This window comes from Rousettus aegyptiacus, unplaced genomic scaffold (assembly GCF_014176215.1).
Source record: "Rousettus aegyptiacus isolate mRouAeg1 unplaced genomic scaffold, mRouAeg1.p scaffold_m13_p_18, whole genome shotgun sequence".
NCBI lineage: Eukaryota > Metazoa > Chordata > Mammalia > Chiroptera > Pteropodidae > Rousettus > Rousettus aegyptiacus.
Window position 1 is genome coordinate 9334129 of NW_023416293.1, and position 19857 is coordinate 9353985.

Below are 19857 nucleotides of genomic sequence, written 5' to 3' on the forward strand. Positions count from 1 at the left end.
GCGGCTCATTGTGCTCAGGGAAATATAGGAATGTTGAATTTCATTAGATACATTATTTGCTCAACTAGAATATGGAACTGTCACTTTGTCAGACTAATTAGAAGCCCTGAAGTGGGTGGTCACAATGCCCAGAAGATTTTTTTTTTTTTTTTTTACATCTCAAACCACTAACCAAATTTTATTCTTTTCACAGATTTCCTAGATTCAGATACTCTGTTTAAGCCTTTGCTCTTGACATTTAAATTCCTTAGTATTCCTAAGAGAATTTCTTAGTATTCCTATTATTTTGAATACCATCACATTCTTCCAAATTAGTTTCTAGGCAGCGTAGATTAAATTCTTTATCCTTCAGAATCTGATTACATGAGCCCTTTTCTGTGGAGTGTTTCTTCAATTGGAAAAATAATTTAAAACATATACAACAAAAATATGAGTAGATTAAGTCTACCCTATTTTTAGTGAAAATATTGTTCATTCGCTTCAATTAAAATAATTCTCTAAAAAAATTCAGCTTTGTAAAATTAAAAATAGATATGCTTAGCAAGGTTAATACATAATTTTAACAATGAGTAAATTTATGCTAGGTCAAATTCACTTTCTTTAGAACAGTGCACTAAACATTCTCTTGATAAATGTGTCCAACAAGAACAATAGTAAACGAAAAAGTGGTAAAGAAGATAAACTATTGTATTTTAAAGCTGGACTCTTTCTTATGATGTCTGTGAATCTGCTCTTCTGGGATAGAATCAAGAGCCAAGAAACTGGGTGGCCTTTGACTAGATGACAAAATTTCCGTCATTTAATGATGGAAGAACCAGGGAGGACTGGTTATAAAAGTCATCTTAACAATGAGATTAGACCTAATATTCAAGTTGATTAATTACTCAACCAATAACTAGAAGACATAGCCTTAAAATACTCGGCGTACACATGGGACATCAACTATCTCAACAGGCCATGAATTTCACATTCTGTTGGGGAGAACAAAACAGGAGTCATCAATAGGACCAAAAATGCTAAATGACTTCTAAAAACTGAATTCAGCTCATGAAATAAAGCAAAATATGGTTGAATAACTTGTTCAAGGTCATGTAGCTAATAGGAGGAGAAATTAACCTCCCACTACTAACTTTATGAACCCAATCTGGTTGATTTTTGAATCCATGTTGTCAATTACTAGGGCAGTTTGCTTACATGCGAGTGTGTACATATGTGTAGGGATTATAAACAAAAGACACAGAATATGGCATTGTCATGCATATCATTTTTACCTCTCAAGCAATTTCTAATCTCATATTTTCTTAGGAAGTAAGAATTTGCAAATGTTGTATTTTCTAAGAAAGGAGGCGCTGACACAAAGGTAAAAATTAAGTTCAGATTATAAAGAATGTTTCACTGGTCATAAAGCCTGGCTATATAAGAAGAAATTAGGTCTAATCCTTTCTTAAAACAAACGAACAAACAAACAAACAAACAAACAAAACTCTTGTGAATATTTAAACCTTACATGTTCATAACAGCCCGCATTCATTCACAAGTTCTAGAATAAGACTGGGTTCGGCCATGTCACCATCAGATGTAGTAACGGAAATTACTGTATGTTTTATTAAAAATCTAGTTTTGTCTCTCTCTCTCTCCCCCTCTCTCTCTTTTATCCCAAACTCTAATTTAGTTGCCGTTCCCTTAGGTACAAAGTACACAGTTCATAATTCATTTGATATAAAATGTCAGTTTAGATTCTTGCCTGTCTTTGATAAATGAGAAAAAAAAAATGTGTATATATCAATTTCCTCGATAGCAGAACTACCGGGAACAACCCCTGTTGTGCGTCTCAAAGACCTTTGTGTTAAATGAAACATTAAGATCTCAAAACCATGGGGAAGGATATCGCTATGACAGAAAGTACAAACATGTGAGACAGAGAGAGAGAGAGACAGCTAATGCTCTTCCTACCAGTCGAGTAATATCTCCCGAAGAGCATCTTTGATCCTCTAATGAGTCCTCACTTATAATTTAACACAGCACCACCAGTCAGTCTGCTGCTTCCTTATATAGCTTGAAGAGGTGGTTGTTAGAATCATCAAGGAAAATACAAATTTAGATGCGTGGGAGTTCATTTAATTTTCAAACAGTGATACTCGACGCATATTTTGCGCTATTGCAGATCATGCTTTATATCTTTTAAACGAACAGTCGAACGCCTATTTCTGCGGCAGCTGGTCTCCCCAGGGCACGCCCATCCTTCATCCTGTGCCCAAGCCGTTAAGGTTGGTTATGAGATTATGAAATCCCATCTCACCTGGACAAGCTGAGGCCTAGAAAGGAGGTCGTTGTTCTGAGGTCATGCCATCGGGAAATGAGAATGTTGGGAATGGCGGGTGGTGGCGAAGTTGCAATTCAGATAATCTGACACAAACTGTGGTCGACGTGCTTAACGGACGCGCTATTTAAGTTTTCAAACTTGGGTGTGCGCCCAGATAAACCAGGGTTGGGGGGGCATCTGATAAAACAGAGATTGCTGGGCTCCACCCTCAGACTTTCTGATTCAACAGGGCTGCGGACGCGGCTCCTTCGTCCGCAATCCCCATGGGTCCCCAGCTAAGGCTGAGGCTCCCCTTCAGGGACCGCGCTGTGAGGACGGCTGATCCAGTTCAGGGCTGCCGCTGTCGAGATGAGAAGCCTGCGTCCGCCAGGTAAAGGTGTTTCCAGGGGGCCCAACAGCTAACGATGGCGGGAGCTGCTGCGGGCGCTCAGGGCCCTGGCACGTGGGGACAAGGGAAGTAACCGAGCAGCCGGGCAGATGACGTGGCTCCAGGGGCCCCTTCCCCGCGGGTCAGAGACGCCACACTCTCATTTGCTACGATTTCACCTCGCATCAGGTTTGCTTCCCGCGGCCTCCGCAGTGAGCACTCACCCAGAAGCCAGCCCACGGGGAGCCGCACAGATTGGTACGACTTTAAGATGTTAACACTCTTCTCTAAATGCTACTTTTTTTTTCCTTTCTCTCAAACGTCTTGTGGTTTAAACACTTTTTTTTTGTTTTCAAGTGGCAGGAAACTCACCCAACACATACAGACTCAAGCAATGAAAGGAGCTGGCTCCCGAAACAGAAAAATCTAGGGAAAGAGTTGCTTTTAGGCAGAACTGGATTAAGGGCTAAAGACCGTCACCAGGATCCACTGTATCTTCTTCTCTCAGATCTACTCTGCTTTCTTCCAAGTCGGCTGCACTGTCTGACTCTTTGAGAGGCCATGAGCCTGGCAGCAGAGTCCAGTGAACCCCAGGTTCAGATCCGGGGCATGCCGCATGGCTCTGCTGGCCACACTGGCTGACTGCTTCACGTCAGTGCTGGGCGTGGAGAGTCCAGGGGCCCCAGGGAGAACAGTGCACTCCAGAGAAAGGGCGAGGCCCTGGTGGGTGCGAAAATACCACCAGGCCGTTGTTATTCTCTAGGGGAATGATAGGAAGCATTACTGGTTTCCTACGATGTGCTTAAAGCCAAGGTAAATGGTGAGAGCGATCTCGAAAGAAAAGAAAGACGGAGGGAGGATAATAAAAAGAAGAATGGATGAAAGAGAAAAAGAAAAGAGAAAAGAAAGGGAAGAGAGGAGGGAAGGAGGGAGGGAGGGAGGGAGAGAAGGAGAAGGGAAGAGGGAAGGAGGGAAGGAGGGAAGGAGGGAGGGAGAGAGGGAGAGAGGGGGAGAGGGAGAGAGAGAGAGAGAGAGAGAGAGAGAGAGGAGAGAGAGAGAGAGAGAGAGAGAGAGGTGTCAACAGTGACTCTTCCCACTGCCATGCGGCCATCCCTTCTGCCTTCACCACGGATTTATACCCTACCAGATAAACACAGCACTAGAAATGGGACATTTAAATGGAAACCAGTGAGGGTTTAAAATCAGCATCGAAATGTAAAGAAGATCCGCACTCATAAAGCAGGCACTAGCCACGCTCTTCTCTCTACCTTCATTTGCCCCAATTAATTAACAAACACGAATATTATAGTCGCTCTAGTGAATGTAGCCACTGTTGTCTCGATCCTTCTTTAAGTTTTTATGGGTCTCTAGAATCTTTACACTCTGGGTGATCTATACCCTTTTATAGAGACACAGTAAGAATTTTCTCGAAGTTCCTGATGAAAAGAGAGGAGAAATATGGCCTTTAAGTACCTAACATATATTAAGAACTGGTCTCACTTTTGTAAAAGTATTTATACAGACAGGTAAATGCTCATAGAATTTTACACAAGTCAGGTACAGAGTCTATGATAATGAAGGAAAAAGAAAAGAAGGCAAAAATTTCTTTAGGGCACCATAAGAATTCAAATAAAACTTTAAGTTGCTTCCCAACTGCAGTCAGACAGACATGATTTTTTTTTTCACCTTAAAGTTACAGATAAACCTTTATTCCAAGATGAAAAACAGAAAAGGGAATTGCACTTATTCTTTTTAAAAATAATGATTTCGGGAAAGTTTCAATGGGATTTAAAGGAATAATACTTCCCGCCCCACTCTCCTGATAAAGGAGAAATACGATTTAAAAATTTTTTTTGTCTCTCTTTCTTGCCCCGGGATGCTCTAAGATGGCCACTGATTGATTGCGGGAGTGTGTGGGCCTGTGTGTTTCCACACAAACCACAGGAGACTATGCAAATGTGGGGAGCTCGCAGCCCTTTGCTGGAGGCTTGCTGCGAGTCCACGGTGAGCCCACTTCAACGCTTCCTCCTGTCTTCTCCATGGCTCAGAAGTTAGCTCCTTTCTAAAGAGTTTTTATGAGCAGGAAGTTCATTGTCAGGATGGCGAATGTTAGCAATTAGGAAAATTTCACAAATTATAAAGTAGGAATACATCCCTTTCTTTTTGGCTTACGTAACATAATCTTACACACACACACACACACACACACACACACACACACACACACAGAGCACGTTAAACATTCAATTCTAAAAAAGGCAAAGAAAAGATATTTTTATAAAAGGATCTGAGAGCGTACTGAAGACAATTATAAATGCTTTGGTTCTATTCTCGTAACGTACTCTGGAGACAGCACAGGTTACACAGGTTACACATTCGGCTTAGTAACGTGTTTTCGGGAGTACATTATTTCATTAAGAATTTAAATACTTTTTTATTCACTGAGTTCGCTTACTTTCAGTGGGGAGAAAGAGCAGTACGTTGGGAAGACAAACCTGCAAGTAAAACCTGATGCACCACTGTTCTACAGTCATACAAACTGGAAGCAATACAAATCGTACAGCCCTTAATATACTGAAGGTGAAGGCAAACCATCTGTTCATGTGCTAGAATGCTGCTGTTTTAAAGAATGCTATGCCCAACCATCCTATATCTTCCTTGTGGCTTTTACATTACACAAGGCGGCTAATCTTACCTTTCCTTCTACTCTTTGAATAAGGTACCAGCCTAACTATTGTCCCTTTCTAACCTAGGGCTTATTTATTTATTTATTTATTTTTAAATGTATTTCCATTCCTTGCATTCTTTTCATTTTTTAAGATACTGGCGCACTGACCTTTCAAGGTGCATCTTGCAAATAAATCAAAGTGTATTCAGAGCAGACGAAAAACAGAAAACACATACTGATTGGGACCTATACTTGCACACCGAAAGCAAATTTCTGTGTTTTTTAGAAATAGTAATTTCAAAGAACAGAAAAATATAGCCTCTTGCCATTGCACCAAATAGATTTTAAAGGTGTAGAAATATTTTACAGTTCTTAGTGCTGCAGTGACTAAGGGAGGTAGAAGATAAAATGGAGGTAGCATTTGTAATTATTATTATTATTATTTTTTCAGATCCGCCCCTCCTTTTTGAGCTTCTATTTGCTAATTTTCATACAGGTCATGTCATAAAATGGAACCATTCTCCCTAGGGATGGATGGACCATAGCACTACCCACCGTCCCCTCCTCTTAGGCCTTCAAAAGGGATTTCAGTTGAGATGAGAAAAAAAAAAAAGAGAGAAAATTCAGGGTTTTTTCCCTATAAAAACCAATGAGCATGTCATGCCAAACAGCTCAGGCTCAGCTCCTAATTAATCGAAAGATACAACCAATGATTTTTTTTTTCTTTTCCTTTCTTTTCCTTTTTTTTTTTTTTTTTTTTTTTTTTTTTTTACAGGCTGAGCTTTTGGGAAACTTAACCTAAGAGAAGAATCTGGTAGCACTGCCTCACTCTTCCTAATAGGACAGGGCGCTCTGAGGGTAGGTCGCCATTCTACTCCTTTTCAAAGCATTTCCTTTTCCTCTGGCGTTCTCCTTACTACCTGCTCTTAACTGATCTGACAGATTAATAACAATTTTCCATGTACTCTGTAACATGCCAAGATGGATAGTCAATTACTTCAGTTCAAAGGCAAAATTCTGCAGCTACCAGTAGAGTTGGTTGCACTTTCGAAAAATGACAACTCTCACAATCACGTAGAATAATAAAGAGTGATTTTTTTAAAATGTTAAGTTTGGGGGTGGTTTGCTACTCAGCAATAGATAACTGAAAGAGCTTTCCAGTCTCCTAAAATGTTAAAAATTAATTCGGTAGTTCAATCTATGAAATATCACTGGTTAATATATTATTTTTTTAAACAATATTATTGGGTGAAAATTATACGTCAAAAAGTAAACACGGCATTTAGTTATTCAAAAGCAAATTGTCTAAACAACTAAGTTTCCCTACTGAAAATGAAATAAATGTTTATTTCCAATATTTAACTTTTTAACATACATATTTGAGGAACATTAAGAAAAGGAGAAATAACATTTAGCAAATAATTTCAAATTCCTCTCTGTTAGCTAGCATTAACAGAGTTATAGAGGCATTTGTTTATGAATAAAAATGGAAATGGAAAATAATCATAAAATTGTATTTATTAAGTGGCTGTGTTCAAACTCTGTCTAGAGTGTTTTCCAGTCTTTGGAGATAAGAAAACACCCTCACACCTCATTCCAGCATGTGTGGGGTAGTTCTGCACTTAACTGCGAGGTAACTATACCACCCACGACTAACTGGGCGTCCTGCAGTCCAACTCAGTTCTACACTAATGACTCTGAGAAACCAGATTTCACAGGTTAGGGTTCGGTCCTACAAGATGTACCCCCCGACTTCAGATGCCACTCCAAGCCCAGGTTGTTACCTGTGCTTCTTACCTATCCCCTTGTTGGATTTGATTAATTTGCAAGCGGGGCTCAGGGAACTCAAGACCTTGGTTTACTCACTAGATTACCCATTTTTTTGCAAAGAATACAACTCAGGAAACAGCCAAATGGAAATGACAAAGGGCAGGCCGTAGAGCCCCTAGGCAGATCTGAACCTACCCCTCACACAACAGGCACAAAGGATTACATCCCTGGCCACTGGAGGCTGAACTGGATCTCAGGTTCCTTTCCTCCTAGGGAGGTGGGGGTGGGGGCAGGACTGAAAGTTCTGACTTTCTAATCACCTGGTTGGCCTGGCCCCAACCAACGACACTCTTCAGTGCTTTCCAAAAGTCACCTCATTAACATAACAAAATGCAGAGTACAGCTCTCCTCACTCGGAAAATCCCAAGGAGCTCTGCGTCAGAAACAGAGATGAGAGGGCGGCAGATGTGTATCTCTCACTATAAATCACAACGTTGCGGAAGCCAAAAGAGAGTCTTGGTAGAAAATTGGAACGAAGACAGTAACGAGCACCAACTGCTTTTCAAGACGAGCACTGTGCTAAGCGCGCCACACGTATTGTGTTGTTTAATTTTCTGTCAGCTGGGAATCATCATCAAGCCAATTTTATGGACGCGCACACCGAGGCTCACATTTATCTGTAGATTTGCTCATCGTCACTCAGCCAGAGAGGGAGAGAAGTGGGATCAAATCTAGGTTGTTAGGACTCTAAAGTCTACGCTTTTACAATGTGCCGAAGTGTCAATTCCAAAAACGCTTTTACTCTTTTTCTTTTATCGGTGTTTTAGTTGGGGAGGGAAGTCATGTGAAGGAAAGACAAACTAAAACAGATTCTAAAACAAACCACTCACAACCATTTTGCCTTTCCTCGTTTTTGATTTCCTTATAAGACACCTTTGGGAAAGAACCATTCCTCAAGCTTAGTATTTTTACAAAGTTTGTAGATTCTAATAATTCTCATCAATTTTAAGGTATAGATGAAAAATTATTTACTGTCAGAGAAAACTGGATTGAGTTCACAAACAAGGTGGCCCTGAGTTCCTTCGCTATTACAATAAAGCAGGTCAGGACAAGATAAATAGAATAAAATTACTCCCTTCGGAAAAATATAAAACTTTCATAAAAAATCCATTTCTAGCTCATCAGTATGGAATTTGTCACTAATCATTTTAAACTATGCCCTTTTATGCTTCTTCTGTCTCTCTTAGCTTTCTGAGGCGTTCTTTGATGTAACAAAGACAGTTTCAGACAAGATTTCAGTTCATCTGCAGAAAGAAGTTTTAAGTCTGGAGGCAAAATGCGGTGTATTTAAAATTTATACACTCCGTAATGCCTTTGTTCTGAACTTGAAGATCCTGCAAAACTTCTAAGCTCCTTTGCCTTCCTGCGCTAAGCTCGTTCATTCTCCCTGTGCTGGCTGCCACGCAGCCGTGGCTTCCGCCGCCCATTCCATTGCTTAACTACATGCAGAGTCATGGCCGACCCTCTCTGATCAATTACCAATCCATACGGGTTTGACTGATAAAAGAGCCAATTAGATTTAAGCAAATTAAGGGACATCACCAATGTCAACCACTTATTAAACCGAATGCTGAATTCCATGCATACGAAACACTAATGCACTGAGCCCCATTAAGAGCTGAAATCCTAACCCCATTAGTAACTCCAGACCTTGAAAGGGTAAAGGTCGAAGGAAAGTTTCATATTTATGGATTAACATTTGGATTCCGTTTTTATTTTTTTAATTCTTTTCCTAGAACTCTTGAACCTGCACTATAATGCTATTCGAGGGCTCAGATCAAGTATATTCTTCATTTCTAAGAGTATCTTAGTGCTAAATATGAACATTATGCTATTGCAAACAACCTAAAAAGATGGTTATTGTAGAAATACTAAAACCTGAGTGCACAGAAGTATATGTTATAGAATTGGGGGAAAAAAACTCCTCCAGTTGATCAAAAAATATTTCAAATGAATTTTTAAAATAAAAAAATGTGGGCTGCTCGAGGTTTTGCACCGTACATGTCCTGAGCTACTGGTTTCACGATCTCACTTGCCTTAATGTCCATCTCCAAAATAACTCATGTTTATCCCATTATTTAATCACATCTCTTATTTCTTTTGGTGAAAGCTGAGCTTTAGTTTTTAATGAAACCAATTTTATTCAGTGACAGCAATAAAACAGGAAGGTCTGATGGAATTAACTACGGTCAGAAATTAGATATTGTTGGACTTTAGTATTTAAAAAGATTTCTGGCTTTATTGAGATATAACTGGTATACGGAAAGCTGAACGCTAATTGTATTTTTTTTTCATTAGATAAATACGGAAAGTTAATCTCAAATAAGATGTCTCATAACCATCAACTGAGCGATGACCCACCAGAGTAGATTGTGTCCCCTAATCTGTCCTTTTTTAAGTTCCTAGGTAAACCAAGGCCTGTTCATCCCATGCTTGCCTATGACAAGTAACCAAGGCAGCAAAGGACTCGAAGAGCGATGAGTTGGTGCAGTCTGATTATTTCTCACCTTCCATGCTCCTGCCATCCTTCCAGCCCTGGCCCCCTTCCACCTGCAGGGCTCCCGGCACTGCCGAACTGCACGGCAGCGCACAGAGGAGGCCACGAAGTCACAGCTGGCTAGAGCACAAGCTCGCTGAGGTAGAACGTGAGGCTTGAGCAGGTCCGAGCAATGACAAACTTCCAATTTACGACTGACAATTAAGCTATCTTGACTGATTCATTCATTCGCTCATACATTCACTCCCCAATTATACATTACACACCTACCATGAGTCAGGGTTGGTCTGGGCGCTGAAGATAAAAATTGTGAATAAGAAAGAGTCCCCGCTGTGTAGGGTCCTATAACCAGCGACCATGACAGATCAGACAGGCACTGTGGATACAATGCGATTCTCTTGTGGGGCACGGAAGGGGTCTATCTCTGCCTCAGTAGCGAAAAGATGACTTTTGATGGGCTAACTTTTAAGTTGGAATCTAAAAAAATGAAGACTTGGCTAGATTAAAGGCGTAAAGGAGGTTTTTTAGGCCATATCTCATATCAAACCTTTGATTAAAAAAAATTATCATTTCTGTTTTGCCTAAACCTTCTATTATCATGTTTTTAAACTACACCAAGAAGAAAACATAGTTAAGGGTATTATCATTACAAATTTTGCTTAACCCAGCACTGAAAGAAAGTAGGAGCTGAACATCACCATAAAAGAGATCTAATATTGAAATCAAGGAAATGGCAATAATGATAACAATCTAAATATAATGGAAAAGTAAATAGCATATAGAACCTTCTCTGCCCATAAGTTGGTTTGCTTCTGTACATTGGTTCATTTATTATTCATTTCAGTATGAAACACAGTTCACTGGACAAAGACATGGAAGATTTCTTTAATAACTCTCAGTACTAATTTAATTCTACTTAAACACACATATTCTCGTGAATGCCACATGCTTTTCAGCATGATTTTATGTGTAAATCAGGATAATATGTTTTCAGATCATTAAGTAAAAGGAAGCATGAACTAAAACCTATTTAATCAATGAGGTATCACCTTTAAACGGCCACAAGGTCATAAAAAAGATAATTTCAAAGCTATAAGTTTCCTAATTGTAATCAACAACAATCTAATAATGAAAAAAAAAAAGTACATCTAATGGCCGTAATAAACTTGAACGAATCACTGTCTGCCTTTGAAGACGTTCTGCCTCCACTTTGGGTGAAGGCCCATCTCCCAAATTCTGGATTTCTGAGTACGTAAAGCGAGTGCTTGCACACAGGGAGTGTGAGCTTGCAGTGAGGGATGCTAAGGGCATGGACCGGCACTCACAGGGCAGAGATGAAGTCAAGCCTTAGCGGTTACATCACTTCAGCTGTACCGCCAGAAAATATTTTAGAGTCTTCCTGTTTACATAATATCAGCCCTTCTACTAATCCTAAGACAGATATATTCACACAGTGTGTACTGACCTAGCAAAATAAGCTTGCTGTGTTTGACTAAATTACGTATATATACATGCATATATACACACAGACGCACATATATATTAGAGATTATTAGACCATATATTCTTAAACACATGAACAATGAATTAAACTAGCCCTTTAATTTACGTTTTTTGAAAGCAATGTAAATTTGTGTAAATTACACACTATTTAAATCGGTGTAAATGCCATAAGATGAATATATAACTCAATAAACATTCCATATATCTTATTTAGAAATTATGTAACTTAATAGTCTCAAAGCACAAATTACTCCTGAATCTCTAAATATAAGTAAAAGGTACTATGTACTAAGGTATAGAGGCATTGCAACTTTCCATTCCTTCCAGCGCATTGGCTTAGAATGAAAAATAAAACCACGAATACCTGAGGTTTCTTTTTTTCCTTTTTTTGGTCTCATTTCTTAAACAAGCCCTTATCCAAACTTAATTCCCATTATTTTTTATTGTGGGTTCATGAAATATGATTCTATCTGAATTGATCAGACCCAAAAGTCCCTTTCAAGCATTTTTTTTTTTTTTAGTGTCGAGGATTTCAGTCAACATCCATTCGCTAATTCTCATGTCGTAAAAGGCAGACAATCGTGAGCGGTTTTTACGGTACAGCAGGTAATGAATCTTCCCTTGAGAGAGGATTCCACAGGAACTGCAGGTGAGCCCTTAATTTCCTTTAGTAATATCACCTCTGCTGCTCTTCGACTAACTGTGACGGAGGGACTTTGCCATCCCTGCAGCCAGCTAACAGGAGAGTGACATTCTGCCTCCGTCCAGAGAGCACTGCTTACCGGGGCTGGGCTGCGAGGCAGACGCTGGGTGTCCTGGGGTCCTTTTCTCAGAAAACACACATTCTGAACACTCAGCTCAGAATCATGCTCTCATCACTGAGGCATGCCTTCTATGAGAGGGCTGTACATGTCAATGTAAGAAGTTTTCTTCTTAGTAATCAGTCCCACAAATAGTTAAAATAAGGGTGGAGTTGACTTCAGGATAAAATAATAATTCTTAATAAGCTTACTTTTTTCATAGAAATACTTAAAATAAACATATCCAGATTGCACTATGTTTCACATTTCAAGTGACAGTATTGCACTCTAATCATTAGGACATGGAATTTAAGGGTGTCTTTCCGGTGGTACCAATGATTTTACTATTCTATTACCTGCATGCTGCACCTTTTTGCCAAATGGAAGGGCTAAGGTATACATCTAAATTAGTTCTCCAAAGACCAGGAATGGGAACTACTTGGATCAGAAAATTAAAGCTCAAATTGTAAAAATAAAATCTGAATCTAAACAAAGTCTCAAACAAAAAAGCATTTCCGAATCTTCTTAACATGCAGAAAGTAAGAGATACATGTGTGTGTGTGTGTGCATGCACACACACACATTGAGAAGTGAAAGAAGTCTCAACGATAAAACGATATCAATACATGCATCTCAATAAAACAGAACCATAAGCAAACCGAGCAGAAATAATACTGAGACTCTACGTTCTAAAAATAAATTAATTCTGACAGTCAGCAAGGTGTTCAGCAGAGACTCTCTTCCGGGGCATTTATATGTATTGAGACGGCCAGCGCTTCGCTAGACTTACCGTCTGGTGGCATTGTGAACGCTGTGGGGTCACTCGTCAAGTTGCCTTGGCTGTTGGAAGCGTTCACTCGCACCACGTAGGTAGTAAAGGGAACCAGGCCACCGATGAGCGCCCAAAGCGTGGTCTCTTCACCGCTGTGCACGATGCGCGTGCCATTCAGAAGAGTGTAGTTATCATTGGCTGAGTAAAAGAGGAAATCATGGAAGTGAGTGTATATTTAGGAATTCTTTCCCGCTATTAGTGAAACATTTTCCTGCGTTGTCTTGGGTTTCTTACGTAGATGTTTCCTGCTATTGAGCTATATACTATCGCTACCAGAAGAGGTGTCTCACGTGCTGTCCATGGGCCTGCTTTGATTCAACAAAATGTTACCTGAGTTAACAGCATGTTCTCTAATTCATTCACCGCTGGGATCGAAATTCCTGAACTGATATCCGGAGACAGTATAAAGCCACATCACAAGTATCGCGCGTATCAGTAAAATGCTGTGCTGACATAGAAATTGATCGCTTGATGAATTACTTACAATTTGTTTGAGGGTTTTTCAAATCCCTCAAGCAACGCAATTTTCGCTTTTGTTGTGTGAAAGAACTGAATGTTCTGTGATGTGCCGACAAGGAGGAAATCACCCCCCCCCCCAATAAAATGGTTCTGGATATAAAAAGTATACAGTCAAATATACGCGTCCGATAGTTCACTCATCATCAACTGGGGTGATTTCTGCTCGTCTTGCTTAAGAGGTGGGTCCACTGCTTTTTAGCCAACGTCTTTTTACATGAGAATAGGTCAGAACATGCTGAGAAGCAACCGCGATGAGGAGCCTGTGCCCACCTCCACCAGATCCATCGTCTAGCTCTCCAGGACCTAGCAGAGGCCGCCTGGCAGGACAAAAGCGTCCCCTCCAGGGTCTCTTCCCTGGGTCCCGCCACCACCGTCCTTCCGAAGCTGCAGCAAACCCATGCTCAAGGCCGGCGTTTCTAGGACACAGGGAAACACGGCTGCCTGACGAGCGTTTTCTCTCCCTCTCTATGCAACTGGGTCACGTTCGAGGTTAAGAAGGGTTAGAAATCAGCCCTAGAACAGGGGTGAAAACTGAACATTGTGTTGTGATGTTTATTTTACTTTCCATGTTAGACGCTTCCTGAAACGTTTACATGCGACGACTTTTTCCAAAATATCATTTGAGTAAAATTTAATAACTACTCTCAAAACAGAAAACAGCTATTAAAAACAGCGATATTTATTACAAAAAATCTTCCTCCTTTGCCAAAACAAGTTTTATCATATGCACCTTTAATCTTTCCCAAAAGGAATAAATGACACTTATGAGTTACAACACAGGAAGAGTGACTCCTGTTCATTTTTAGTTAAACGTGATAAAGACATATTCACCGTTTAGGGCTGGTTTTTAACTTCCTAGAGTGGAAACAGACAATATACAGCTATAGATGTGTAACAATATACAGCTATAGATGTATAGATGTGTAAGAAGCTCCGAAACCTACGAAGTAGCCTTTGATAACTGCACCATGCACTGAAAAGACATTTCCAAGTTATATCAGCTTTCATAGGTGTTTTGGGTTTTTTTTTTTTTTTTTTTTCAACTAGTGAACTTCATTTGACAGATTATTGAGCTCCAACTGCATGCAGAAAAGTAGACTCCGGTAGGTGCGGGTAACAATACGCTCAAAACGTAAAAGGCATAGTTTCTGCATTTGAGAAACCTGGTTAAGATGCAACAGTCATCGCTTCTAACCATTGTCTACGAAAAGGCACGCAGGCCACGTGGGAAAACGTCCTTAAGTTCCCACAGTGTCTAGCAACTCAGAAGTCTTCAGCTATGGAAGAAGTTCTGCTGTGGCCTCATGCCCAGCTGCCAAATTTCAAAAAGGTCGGCGTATCCTGCGTGACCCACACATGCACGACTGCCCGACATCCTATAACAATGCCCATCTTTCAGAAGACTGAAGATTGCAAAACAATGAAAATCCTAAAATTAAGCCTAGAGAATACAATTTCACAAACTTCGAGCTAGGTACAAACGTAAGACTGATGAGTTAACATATGTGATTTTAACATTAGTGAGCATTCCCCCCACCCTTGAGTTTTCTTGGGTTTTGACGCAAATTTCTAGCTGTAAAACGAACATTATCGCCAGCTTTGAAGACGGCATGGCAGGAGAAAATATATTAAGTCCCACTTTATTCCAAGTTTCGCGGATAACATTAATACATGGCAATTATACAATTAGTTGTAACATTAAGTTCTAGTTATTAGAACAATGATTACTCGGTAATTATAAGAAGTATATAATTACTCAATAATTATGAGGAGTATGCAATTACATAAAGCATTTTGTGTGGCTCAGAGAAGGACTCGTGTGTCTCCGGTAGCCATGGAGCTGAGTCTGTTTTCTCTCTGCCACCAACACGCGGTTTAATTCACAGACCTAGAACCACCGACAGGGTCTCACCTTCAAGGAAGCTCGAAGTCTCCATACCCGAAACACGATCCCCAGATGTTGGCCCCTCTCTACTTTATTCTCCTTGCCCTTTCTTCATTTAAACTTTAACAATCCGGGCTCCCAAAGATTAGGGGGAAAAAATCTTAAAATGCAATCCTCTGCCCCCTCCCCCTCTCGACAGGGGGTGATTTTCCACTTTTCGCTGCATATACTTTGCTTTCAGTGGGCTGGAAAATGGAGTCCTGTTGATTCGGTCTCAAGAATCAAGCTGGAAAACGCTGAAACGATAAGCATTTCCTATCGCAGGTGACCATTCCTGTCTGGGTGGCCTCCGTGCTGACCCTATTTGTGAGTCAAAGTGGCCGGAGCAGGCTGGTTTGCGCTTCTGCGTTCTGGAACCACAACCGCCCTGCCCCTGCCCCCTGCCCCCAGGCACTGTGACCCTGAGCAGAGTTCCCTTCCTCCCCGTCTGTGGCCTGCCCCACTGGGCTTTAACTGGGGATTGCACAGAGCTCTTTGCAGCACGAGGCTGTCTGCATTAAAGTTCCAGGGTTTACCTACATCAAAATCACCTGGGAGTTCTCAACAAACATTCACATGCTTGAGTTCCACTCCACACCTGCTGAACATCAGAGGTAGGGCCCAGGAATCACGTGGCGGTGATTCTTCTTAAGCATGCAGAATGGATTTTAGAGTTATTCCATCCATGTTCAACTTAGCCTTAAAGTAACAATCACCATTCATTTCTTCTGCTTACAAAAAAAATAATTAGGCACATTTGGCATCCTTATTTATTGATGCCTTTAGATTCCAGCTTTGGATTATAAAATGTTTAGTCTATTAGTGAAAGAATGCATCTTCAGTAAGTATAAAGCTATCTTCACAGATCTATCTTCACAGATTACAAAACCTAGTATAGTTGCTGTATAAGAAAATTTTAAATATGCTTTAAAAGATTTTTAAAATAAGAAATCATTGCACACCTGAGAACAATAACTTTGGGTTTTCTGAATTCACTATTTCTCTCCTTCCCATCTTCCCTCTGTCTCTCTATCGATCTTTACTGAGGACGAAGAAGAAAGGAAGAGTTTTTGTACATTGTCCAACATCATGCATTACAAGGAGAAAACACATTTTGTATAGGTCATGTAAAAATTTTAAATAAACTCCCAGATGCTATTTCAGGATACTCCATATTCTAAAAAAAATTTCAAAAAGGTTAATTCATTCATTCCTACTTTTCTATTTTATTTTGAATTAAAAAAAAAAAATGAAGAAGCGACCAAAATAAATCTCAAGTCCTACAGATTTCACTTGCAAAGAACATTTCCTTCAGCTTCAAGCACAAGTCCTATTAAAAAATGTTAACAGCATCGACGTCCATTTCTTACGCCAAAATCACACAAGGAATGCTCTTGTTTGCTGAATAGTAGGATATCTTCTACACCATTATTTTAAGCAAAAACCAGCATAAATAGACATTTTCTCACATATGATTCAGGCATGCGGAAATGATGGCTGTCCCGGGAACACCATCCTGCGGGGCCCTCTAGATTGAAATGACATAAATGGGTATCCTTTCCCATTCCTGTTATAATCATTGTCACAAGAATTTTAATGCCCCATATAGTCCATAATTTCTTTCCCTCTGTGCTGTACTGCGCTGACCTTTTCAATATTCTGTAATTTGACTGGCTGGCCGTTTCGGTTCTCTCCTTTTTTACAGCCTTATTAACTTGTGGGAAAGAGGTGACATGAACGACCAATCAGAATACATAATGTTGCAAAGGTCGGCACAGTCTTGTGCAGCATCGTCACACGCTGAAGTCTGCATGCCAGGCACTAACGCCCTGATATCTTATTCATGTGACGACGATTGTAACAAGAAGAGAAAATGGCACAACATGAATCCGTTCTCATGACAAAGATGATAATGAGAAATGACAGCGAACAAACCAAGCTGATTCCTGGTACCTTGTGAAGATTCCGCACGTCGGGCCTGGTCCTGCTTTAAGTTAGCCCTTCTTCTGAATCCAATTACACCTGAAGGCGGAAAGCGTGCTAACTAATTTTCCTACTTCTTGCCGTAAAAAGAAAAAGCTAGATTTTTCTGGTATTGAGGTCTCATTTTCAGTGTGGCTCAGGTCTGCCTCCCTATCACAAAATTCTGCCAATACCCAAATCAAAAGACCTCACATAGAAAATAAGGCTTTTAATGTGAGCTAGGAATTCTAGGTCGCTCTAGACAGCCCATATTAAGTTATTTTTTATTTATTCTTTCTAAGGATATCATTTCAAATTACATTCCCCAAAAGGCAAGTGTGTTCTCTAAACTCTGTTATTCTAATAGACCCCACTTTTGCAGAGATCTGAAAAGTGCAGAGTATTTAAGTTAACATATGGTTAAAGGGACCTATCCCTGGCCTTAAATTTTTGCCAACGTAGAAAATATTTATAAATATATACCTGCACAGCTGTCTTCTCCACAGAATACTTTGATGAAGCACTAAGTAGCCTGCGACCCACTTAGGGCTCTGAGGACAGGGCACGCTATTTCTTACCATTACTGTAATTACTCTAATGTGATTGTTAATTAGTTGTCACCCAGTAAAAGCTGTACTTCTTTGATTCCCCTTTAAAGTGGTCGTTCTGCAGGAGTGACAGTGATAGTTCAGAGAATAAATACACAGAATATTCTACCGACGCAATGAAAGATGCTCCAGAAATGTCTGCCCTGAGTCCGTGCTCAGGGGAGACCGAGGAAAGCTTGACGGACGCTGAGGGTCTTTGAGTTTTGTTCTGTTGTTGTTTTTTTTTCTTTTTTTCTTTTCTTTTATCTTTTTTTAACGTGTGAAGAGTAGGTCCGGTGTGGCACGATTACCCTTCTAAAATTTTTAAATATCATTTTTAAAGTCTTTCGGAGCATGTTTTTTCCCATCAACTTTGTTCCATGTAAGTCAGATTTTCCTATATGGATCTCATTTTGTAGCTACCAGATAAGAAACATATAGAGTAGATACAGAGATCTGCTTGCTGCGGTAAACTAGGGAAGTATGGTCCATTCTCATCATCTATGTTGTACTCGGTGAAGTCAGATTTTTTTTCTGTTTTGCCTTATTGGTTCCCCCAGTTACTAACTGGCTGCTGGCTGGGTGTCACCCTTGCTTCCTTCCCATGGGGGCCTCTCAACAAAGCAGCTTGCAAGACAGGTTACAGTCTCAGGTGATGTCATGCGGAACATTCCATCCCCTTTGCCATATTTTAGTGCCTGGAAGCGAGTCACAGGTTGTGACTACAACAAGGAAAGAGGGTCACACAGGGCATGAGGACCAGGTGGGGACAATCGAGAGTCTGTGTGTTACAATTTTTACACTGTGGATATGATCATCTTGCCAGAAAAAGATTTAGGAATGAATTGTGAACTTTCCAAACTTTATGCTTTAGAAGAATGGATAAGTTAGTATCATAGAATTACCTAACAAAAATGTAAAACAAAACAGGAAAACAAATATAAGATCCTTAACAAAAAATAGCTGAAAATCTTAGAGCAAACGTATTGATGTTCCCCTCAAAATTAAGAATAGAACTATCACATGACCTTTTCTGGGTATCCACTTGAAAACTTTAAAAACACTTATTTTTAAAGATATGTGTACCATTATGCTCACTGCAATATTATCCACGATAGTCAAGGCACGGAAACAAACCAAATTTCCTTCAACAGATGATTGGATAAAGAAGATGTGGTACCTACATACAGTGGAATACTAGTCAGCCACCAAAAATGAAATACGGCCATTTGCGGTAACATGGGTGGATCTTAAGAGTAGTATACTGAGTGAAATGAGTCAGATGAAAAAGGCCCAGAACTGTATTGTATGATTTCACAGATACGAGACATGAGACAGAAAACAAGCGAACAAACAAAAAAGCCAAACTCACAGATGCGGACAGAATGGCTGTCAGCAGAGGGATGTCGGGTGGGAAGGGGGGCCAAAGAAGGTGAGGGGTGTCGAATACAAGGTGACAGAGGATACTAGACTTTAGGTGGCGACTACAGTAGAGTATACAGATGTCATATCATAAAGTTGTGCACCTGAACTTTACAGAATGTTATTAACCGATGTTACCCCAATTAAAAGGAACGAATGAATGGCATTCATTCGGGAACCTCACAGCAGACGAAAGACATGGTAGATTCTGGCTCAGGATAGCCCAGTCCCCGACTTATCTCCTAGAGGAAGACACATAAACCATGGAGCATCATCGGAACTCTAACTAAATCTTTCCAGTCTGAGGGGAAGTGAGCTGAGCGGGGTCTGGAGAGACAGGAAGCGCACGGGGGCCTGGCCCTTCCTGCCAACCATCGTGCCGAGTCGGGGAAGAAGCGCATGGTCCCGGTTGCAGGAGACGCACGTGATGAGTGGGGTGGTGCTGCCACGAAGGGCATTTATTTCACAGGATCTCAGGAGATGGGGAAACTAGAGGCCCCGGAATTCTGCCCGATGCATGAATTCCTACAGATAAAAAAGTTTGCCAACCTCTGAATTACACAAGTGACCACCTTTAAAACGTGTTCTGCCTTCCTGAATAAGGAGAGCCATTTCTAATTTCT

At 40.4% G+C, this 19857-nt stretch overlaps 1 protein-coding gene across 1 annotated transcript in view; it reads right to left on the bottom strand.

Moving 5' to 3' along the window:
- USH2A (usherin) overlaps positions 1 to 19857 on the bottom strand; it is a 526768-nt gene that overhangs the window by 186047 nt on the left and 320864 nt on the right. The window contains exon 37 of the mRNA XM_036235436.1: positions 12779 to 12958. Within this exon, the coding sequence (XP_036091329.1) occupies positions 12779 to 12958 (180 nt within the window). The remainder of the gene's footprint in view (positions 1 to 12778; positions 12959 to 19857) is intronic.